This window comes from Mizuhopecten yessoensis, unplaced genomic scaffold (assembly GCF_002113885.1).
Source record: "Mizuhopecten yessoensis strain PY_sf001 unplaced genomic scaffold, ASM211388v2 scaffold10919, whole genome shotgun sequence".
NCBI classification, from domain to species: Eukaryota; Metazoa; Mollusca; class Bivalvia; order Pectinida; family Pectinidae; genus Mizuhopecten; species Mizuhopecten yessoensis.
The window spans coordinates 1,083,642-1,093,781 of record NW_018408787.1 but is presented as its reverse complement, the minus strand read 5'-3'; the positions used below and the strand labels follow the sequence as shown (position 1 = coordinate 1,093,781).

The following is a 10,140-nucleotide window of genomic DNA, read 5'->3' as shown; positions in this document are numbered from 1 at the left end:
ACCACCATCAAGGAGTTTATTTTACACAAGTGTATACCACCATCATTGAGTTTATTTTACACAAGAGTATATCACTCATCAAGGAGTTTATTTTACACAAGTGTATACCACTCATCAAGGAGGTTATTTTACACAAGTGGATACCACCATCAAGGAGTTTATTTTACACAAGCGTATACCACTCATCAAGGAGTTTATTTTACATAAGTGTATACCACCATCAAGGCGTTTATTTTACACAAGTGGATACCACCATCAAGGCGTTTATTTTACACAAGGGGATACCACTCATCAAGGAGTTTATTTTACACAAGTGTATACCACCATAAATGCTAAAATGATGCTTTTCAGTTATTATCTTTACGTTCAAAACAACAAAGCAACATCATTTTATCAAAATCGTGTTTACTATGGTTACCAGTTGTGACAATCGGCGAACGTCATTGAGAAATTTTCGGAAATTTTACGTAATAATTTCAATTTGATGTCACGTCATTATTTGTCTCTGATTATGCCAACAGTCAGATGGAAAGATCCGAACTGTTTCCGATTTCAAACTAGTCACGTGCAATAGTTCTAATTGGATTGTAACAAAAATGTTTGGTTGGTAGGTTATCTTAGAACTGTATAAAGAAAACGTGAATATAACGAAATAATGACAACTGTACAATTAACTGTTGAGACAACTAATTCTAGTGTATAATGCCACAGTTGCTAAGCAATGCCTAGCGGTATTTCTTTCATGATAAGAAACATTCGAGCAACGATATTCCAAAATATGACAAAATGATGAAACATTAATGTATCAATAGTTTATTTTAACTTGAAGCTTCTACTGTATTAGTTTGTCTCGCTTTGTTATAAGTATCTTGAGGTAAATCTTTAATTGTATCATTGATTTTCTACAAAGGAATTCGTCTCTATATGGCTTCTTCAGAAAATGTAATAATGCGATACTGTTCGATACATCCTGGTTTCTCCTATAGCAGTCTTGATGCATAAAATAAGATTTAGCTTTAGTTTAAATGTATTTTGAAGGTAAATTTAACTAAAACGGCTGGTCACTTTTGAAGGGTATTAAACGACTTACAGTAACTGTAAGATTGATGCATAAGTTCATGCGCCTCGCCCGAGTCGGACTGTACTTAGAAAGAAACGAGATTTCAACGGCGGATCAATTATGAAATGGATTAAAAGACTTCATTTATATTGATGCGCATTTGTATACGCCTCGTCTATGTATGTCAGACTGTACTTTGGGGGGAAATTAACGATCGGCCGTTCGAAAAATACAGAAAACGACAACCGTTAGGTCGATACGCCCAACTGGTCCTCAACAGCTGGGACTGTTCGTTAAAGGTTCATATTCGATATGTACATAATTATGTGCAAACATGTCTGTCTAACATTAACTATAGATTAACATACTTATACAGGCCAACATGAGTATAACTGATTAGTAGCTGTTGTACCAATAGACATGTAGAAATAAAGACAGTACCGGTAGTGTATAGCATGTACTACATAGACACTCTGACATTGATATGGAGTGTTCGGCGGCTTTTCAGAACATTAAATGTGTTCTATAGATTTTAATGCATATCACCAGCTATCCGTACTAGTCGGTCCCGGGGCGGAGCATGACATTTACCAGACGGAGTCTAGGGATAACGTTTCCTCGAACGAAATTGGTTACATAATCAAAAACTGTTACCGGTCAGTGATTTAGATTTACGATTTTCGGAATCAAACTGAGATTTTCTTTAGGCTATCGATTTACTAACGTTGTTATCCAAGGAGTTCACAAGTGTGTTAGTTATCTATATGGGTATTGTGTTAGTTATCTATATGGGTATTGTGTTAGTTATCTATATGGGTATTGTGTTAGTTATCTATATGGGTATTGTGTTAGTTATCTATATGGGTATTGTGTTAGTTATCTATATGGGTATTGTGTTAGTTATCTATATGGGTATTGTGTTAGTTATCTATATGGGTATTGTGTTAGTTATCTATATGGGTATTGTGTTAGTTATCTATATGGGTATTGTGTTAGTTATCTATATGGGTATTGTGTACGCTACGCTACTTACCATAAAGTACGGCATCAGCTTAATACGGCACAGTTCGGTTATTAACAGAAGAATCTCACAAAATTTGCACTGGATTCAAAATGTTTATCTTCGCTTGGTGAAAAGAATGCGCACAATAAAATAAAACAAAATACGAAAAAAAAACCTGCACTAGTTCATGAAACGGGTAGTCAACAGAGAAAACATACATTCATTTAAAATCAAATTTCAATCCAAGTTTTCAGAAATAATTCAGAGTTTGGTGAGATTTAATGAATGAATTACTGTAAAGAGTACAGAATGTATAGGCATCACAGGACCTAGTGCTTATATGTACAACACGTTCATGCTTATTGACATGACGGCGGGGAGTTACTGTATAGTGTACAGAATGTACAGGCATCACAGGACCTAGTGCTTATATGTACAACACGTGCATGCTTATTGACATGACGGCGGGGAGTTACTGTAAAGAGTACAGAATGTACAGGTATCACAGGACCTAGTGCTTATATGTACAACACGTGCATGCTTATTGACATGACGGCGGGGAGGTACTGTAAAGAGTACAGAATGTACAGGTATCACAGGACCTAGTGCTTATATGTACAACACGTGCATGCTTATTGACATGACGGCGGGGAGTTACTGGAATGGAATTAACAATGATACGAGTGATGGTGGGGTAAACATGTGAAAATTGTTAAACCCTGACCTATTGACTGTTTGTGAACAATGCATATCATTTTCATTACTTGCGATGACACATGAGTTAATATTGCACTAAAAACTATATGACTACTAGTTATACACCAGCGTTGTCCTAATGCGCTATTCTGTACAGTCAACCATACGTTTCCGTAGCGCAAATATTAGCATGCGGAAGAACATGGCAGTGCATATCCCGCAGTAACTAAATGTTGGATGACGAATAAATGAGATGGATTTTACGGAGGGTGAGAGGTCCCCAATCAAGGCTCTAATTTGAATTCTATTTGCTACAAATGACAGTCATTTATTGTCATTTCATCGGAGAACGATAAGATTAATGGTTCTCACGTGATACGCAGACGATGGAGCCTAACTTTCCCGCCATTACGAGGACCTGGGACCAGCAGACACATACCGATATGGGCCCAATATGGGGTACACTCATTGTAAACGTTTTACAGCCAATCGACACGTTAAGTCCGTTTGTACTGAGCTCGTTTTAGAAAGCGTCACACAATTGTTTTATAATGAACATATCATTTAACATTGTTCGAATTGAACACCTAAGCAATGTAACTCACTAAGGTCCCCCTCTTATTATTTCCATCCAGCTTTCATTTTAATGCATTTATTCATTTTGCCGTGAACAATTTTAACCTTCTCTACAGTTTACTCTCGTACAAGAATTTCGTAAGAGCTGCATGTACCTTTGTCAGAAACACACTATTAAAACTGAAACAGAATATATGTGTTTAGGTATTTCTGTACGAAGTACGTGAATGATAGCGGGCATTGGTGAGACGACATGCATTGTTGTTAATAATATTGTCTATAAACGCCTTTAACGTGGTTTGATGTAAAATTGAAATGGTGAAAATGGCACTGACAATGCTATACTACAAATGAGTAAATTATGTTGTCCAATATTTCACAGTAATTAAGTATTTAACTTTTTACCTAAAAGTTCATAAGACCATATACTATCCAACTTGTATATACGTGAAAAAAACACTAAATGTTAATATAAGTCTATCATTGCAAAAATAAGATATTTTTGTAATTATAACACTTTTTTTCTGAAATATTCCGTTTATTTCTTATCATCTTGAACAGACCTGTATTGGGTACATGTTTGTATAATAAGGCTTTTCTATAACTTAAAAACGCTTGCTGCACATAATGTAAAAAGGGGAAGTCAACCATTCGAATATAAAAGCTGTTTCATTGAACGTGACATAAGGAAAAGTGTTCAGTTTACTATTAGTTTATACCAAAAGTATCATGATGTTTTTATTGCATGTACTTTATGTATTGTAATAATGGTTCAAATATATACATTTTTATTTGACTTGTGAATCCATTAAAACGTGTACATGCTGATGCTGTGAAATGTTGCCGTTAGAGGACAGTGACTTTTACCACTTTATTTTCGATTTTCAAAACTCAACCATAAAATAAAACTATTTTAGGAGGTCTCAAAACGCTAAACGTATTATTCATTCACAAATTCGCCTCGAAATGGAAAGTGTGAATTGATTAGGGACAAGGTTTCCCGTCTAGGGCCTCAATAACGAGAAAGTAGACGTGATACACCATAATGGCCCTTAGGAGACCCAGTGAATTAAGTAGCGCTACCGCCCGATTCACCGTAAGCGACGATTCCTAGCCTTGCTTATACGAAACTACTGCACACATAACTCAAAGCCACAATGGATAGATAATTCATTTTCTGCGTTAGAATAAAAGGATTTAAATCGTACATTTTCTGTAACTACGGTAAGGGTTCGATACTAAATTTTAGAATGTGACGATTGTATTTGTCTATTTCAGAAAGCGGAAAATCTTGATCTCCATCCTGGAGAATACCGCAATAAGTCCACTTTTACATCACAAGCCATGACATACGATACAGTGCATACAGAGTAATTCACCTTTCATTTTCTTTTTAAAAGTTGAAAATAAACTGTAGTAACATGGTATTGTTAAACAGTTGTAAATCGTCTCGGAACCGGTACATACGCTGACGTTCATGTAGTTTACAAGAAACATATTATCTGTGTTGTAAACAGTTTCTGTTTTGTATTTCCAGGTTCTAGAATGGCGATGAGAGGTAGAGTCACGTGCTGGATGTTTCTAATCCTCCGCCTGGTGGAACTGTATGCTACTTCCTGTCCGGAAGTTGCGCATTGTATATGTACGCTTGCTGAAGGGAATCAAAACGATACATTGATGGTGTCTAAACTCGACTGTAGTGACAAACGACTAACAAACATACCAAATTTTGAAGAATTTAAAAACGCATTGATTATGAAATTAATACTCTCTAATAATTCATTCCATACTGTGAGTCTAAATAAATCCACGTTTCGCGGATTACGGATTGAAGAGCTAGATTTGAGTCACAACAGGTTTGCAGCGATCCGAGACGATGTGTTTAGACCTATTCGTTCAACACTCCGCGTCCTTTTAATGGACGATATCAACCTTAGGTTCAACAATATCAATTTCCTGAAGAGGTTGCTGAAATTGGAGCGTCTTTCTATGAGGCATAATGTTCAGGAAACTGCTGTAAGACTCACTGGTGGGAGATTCCCGACCTCAAATTTACTTCAACTTGATTTAAGTCACAACAAGTTTTCAAGAATTACTGATAATGCTTTTACACATTTACGTGGTACATTGCAAGTCCTTTACTTGGAAAATGTTGGACTGGATTTTAAAAACTTAAACTTTGTAATGAACATGACAAAACTACAGAGTTTGTATTTAGGCGGTAACGGTAAATATCCATTGCATCTAGATGGTGAACCGTTCTACGGTTTAAATTTAAGATCTTTAAAATACCTAGGCTTAAATAAATGTGAAATGGCATTAGCGAAGGAAAATATATTTGAGGGCCTTGAAAATTTGACGCATTTGGATCTGTCTGGTAACATGCTACACGTTATTCCATCCGCCATTTTGAAATTGACAAGTTTGGTTAGTATAGATCTTTCATATAACACTAAACTTGATCATATTCAAGATAGAGCATTTGTGATGCTTTCTCATCTCAGAGAAATTAATCTCCGTGGGACAGATCTAAGAATAATTGCAGCTAAAGCATTTGCTGGACTCGAAGAGACGCTTGAAATTCTTCTCATTTCAAATGCTCGACTGCCAGGAGGCTATTTTTGGATTATGGCATTACGGCCCCTTAGGACATTGAAAACTTTAGATTTTTCATACAACAAAATAAGTCACATATCCAACGACACGTTTGGATCACTACAATCTTTACAGGAGTTGGATATGAGTGGAAATCCTTTAATCGACTTCACTGACAACATGTTCGAGGGGATTGAACTGACCCTGAAAAAGCTCATTCTCCGAGACATGCGTCTTACGCGTCTTCCAATAGACGCTTTGACGACGCTTAGACACCTGGACGTCCTAGACGTATCAGACAATATGTTTCCCACACTTTCGGATCATTTCCTCTCTGGGGTAAAAGCTAAGAAACTTGTAATGAAGAACTCACACATACGGTCGATTTCGCCTGGAGCATTTTACGGGCTTAAGGGCCCCCTGTCAATCATAATGGATGGTAATAACATTTCTGATTTATCGTTCCTGCATGACCTCAGCCCACATCTGGTCAGCAGCCTGTCCGTTTTGGACAACCCGCTCAAGTGTGATTGTGTCGTTTTAGGAATTGTGCACTTCAAAATTGCTGGAGTGATTCATGGAACTTGCGCAGACGAGGATACTCAAAAGAGAAATCTGCAACAACTTTCGGAGGATGGCATTTTCCTAGAGAAATGTGGATATAGTAGTGGAACGCTGCCTGCCGCTTATACTAATTTAGTGCTGTCCATGTTGTGTTTACCTTTCCTTTTGTCTTACAACTGATTACATTTATTATGATAATATATATTTTTATCTATTATATGAATATTCGAATATCACGTTATTTCATAGATTTATATCATCCGTCATTTTCAAAGTATAGACAGAAGTCAAAATTTTAAAGTTCTATGACGCTATTTTGTTATATGGATGTCTGTTATGCTTACTGAGATATTTCCTAATACCTGGTATATGTGTTTATATCATAGTAGATCATCAAAAGAACAAGACGTGAAAAAAGTATATCTGTGTATTCCTTACTCTTAATTCGCCTCCTGTTAATTACTTTTATTTGTGCAAGCGTTGTCGACGGTTGTTATAGTTGCTAAACGGAATAGAAGGTAAAAGTACAAGGTCATGGTCATCCTTCAGCAACGCTATGAGTATCCTCAAAAGAGCTTAACCCTTTCACCCCTAGATAACTTTAGTAGACTCTACCATGTATTATGGGAATGAGTCTATTATGGTCTATGGTGGTGAAAGGGTAAATATAAAGTTTACTACAAGACATAAACCTTTACTAAATTAAATCATTTCATAATATCACTAGCAATGGCCATATTGATATAGCTTGATAAAGATCCTCTAGCCGAGTAAAAACGTACCAATTCTATCAGATTCCAAGATTTATCGATTGGTGAATCTATTCATATATCTGTAATTAAAAAGTGTTGAAGTTTTGGTGGATGCGAGTTTTTAAGCATCTAACTGTTTTAGTTGGTATTCTTAGTCAAAAAGAACGTCAACAGCACAAATACAAATTCAGCGGTACATGCCAACTGAAAGCTTTTCAATATGGTTGATTACCATTTGGTCTACTTTTTTAATATCATAGAAAAGTAAAAATTGTCACAAATGAAAAGAAAATGTAACCTACTTTGGAATATAAGAACATCAATCTTCCGCGAAGGGTCGGTGGTATTCATTGTTACAATTATTACGTCATAATAATGATGACGTCAACAGGTGGTACCTGTTACATATTGAAACATTTTGCAGGAAAGAAGATCATTTATTATGTTTTACCAATGACATATCACAGATTATCAATTGGATACAAAACTTAACACTGCAGTGACGGTATACGACATTTGTATCCATTGATATTATAACGACCGATCAGAATGTCTTTTTTTCTATCACTGCATTCAACAACCGCAGATTTTCTGTCCAACTGCAGATAAAGTGACAGTACAATCGGTATTTGTTAATCGCCGGTATATACAATTAACTTTGTTTTGAAAGCGTATCGCGAAACTTATAGCAGTTGCATCGGCTGAATCTCTGTTAATATTGAGCTTTGAGACGGTTCATTTTTTTAATCTCTTTTCTTTTACTTTCTCATGTCAATCATAATTCAAATACTTTAAATTGAGAATGCAAAAATGTAGATATTGAAAATATTTTATGATACAAAATGGCACGTTATATGACATCATTGACATAGTTTTATATTTGTTTCTTCAGAACTACATCATTGAAAACCGAAAGACATTGATTTAAAATGTCATTCAAGAGTAATATGGAGTATTCTTGCTGTAATCATGTTTAAATGTTTTTGTATGTTTATGTGATTGAATGTAATTCTTCCATTTTCCAGAATTGTATAGGTTTAAGTGTTAGCTTTCTTACAGTAATTTTCGTTTTTTGCGACTGTTTTAACTTTTACTACCTGTTGTTATCAACAATCATTAACAAACAAATAGACTTACCAATCGAAGCCAAGTTCAAGGGGAGATCACTCCCACATAATAATTGTCATACTAGAAAACGGGTCCTAGATTTGACTGGTTGAGAATTATGATAGGAATCTGTGCGAGAAAAATATAACACATTGTTCACATAAAAAGTGATTAAATCATCTTGAAAGGAAATTATTTCAATAATAATTTTAAAAAAACACCAATTACTTGAGGTACTATATATTTACTGTGAATCTGATATCAGTCTTAAATAAAATGTTAAACATTGGCCCTTGGAAAGGTATCTTTCGAGTTTACTTGTGCTAGCTATTCTGCTGTGATGTTGATATGTAGATTTTAGACTACAGGAAACGTCAATCCTTTACATTGTAAGATTTACTATAAACTTAAGTTATAGTCACTTTCTCTGTGATCATTGACAACTGTCGATCACGATAGGACTGAGATGTGATGAACAGAGAGTTTTGTGCCATATTTGAGAATAAAGTTGCGATTACAAACTATCTTCTGCCGTCTGGGTTCTGATTCTATTTTTGTTTTGAAACGATGTACATGTTATATTTATCCGTTTATCGTTCGAACACGTCCCTTGTTGTCACTGCAGCCAGGAATAAACACGTAACAGTACACATTACAGCCAATCGTTACAGTACACATTACAGCACATCGTAACAGTACACATTACAGCACATCGTAGCAGTATACATTACAGCACATCGTAACAGTACACACTACAGCACATCGTAACAGTACATATTACAGCACATCGTAACAGTACATATTACAACACATCGTAACAGTACATATTACAGCACATCGTAACAGTATACATTACAGCAAATCGTAACAGTACATATTACAGCAAATCGTAACAGTACATTTTACACACATCGTTACCGTACACTTTACATCACATCGGAACAATACACATTACAGCACATCGTAACAGTTCATATTACAGCACATCGTAACAGTACATATTACAGCAGATCGTAACTGTTCATATTATAGCACATCCTTACAGTTCATATTACATCACATCGTAACAGTACATATTACAGCACATCGTAACAGTACATTTTACAGCACACCGGTACAGTACACATTACATCACATCGTAACAGTTCATATTACAGCACATCGTAACAGTACATATTACATCACATCGTAGCAGTACATTTTACAGCACATCGTTACAGTACATATAAGAGTAAATCGTAACAGTTCAAATTAGAGCACATCGTAACAGTACACATTACAGCACATCGTAACAGTACACATTACATAACATCGTAACAGTACACATTACAGCACATCGTAACAGTACATTTTACAGCACATCGTAACAGTACATATCACATCACATCGTAACAGTACACATTACATCACATCGGAACAGTACACATTACAGCAAATCGTAACAGTTCATATTACAGCACATCGTAACAGTACATATTACAGCACATCGTAACAGTACATATTAGAGTAAATCGTAACAGTTCAAATTAGAGCACATCGTAACAGTACACATTACAGCAAATCGTAACAGTACACATTACATAACATCGTAACAGTACACATTACAGCAAATCGTAGCAGTACATATTACAGCACATCGTAACAGTACATTTTACAGCCCACCGGTACAGTACACATTACATCACATCGTAACAGTTCATATTACAGCACATCGTAACAGTACGTATTACAGCACATCGTAACAGTACATATTACATCACATCGTAACAGTACATATTACAGCAAAT

At 35.6% G+C, this 10,140-nt stretch overlaps 1 protein-coding gene across 1 annotated transcript in view; it reads left to right on the top strand.

Moving 5' to 3' along the window:
• Nucleotides 1–8,566, top strand: part of LOC110463651 (tsukushin-like) — a 98,554-nt gene extending 89,988 nt beyond the window's left edge. The window contains exon 2 of the mRNA XM_021518447.1: nucleotides 4,873–8,566. Within this exon, the coding sequence (XP_021374122.1) occupies nucleotides 4,881–6,674 (1,794 nt within the window). The 5' untranslated portion in view covers nucleotides 4,873–4,880 and the 3' untranslated portion in view covers nucleotides 6,675–8,566. The remainder of the gene's footprint in view (nucleotides 1–4,872) is intronic.
• The last annotated feature ends 1,574 nt before the right edge of the window (nucleotides 8,567–10,140 follow it).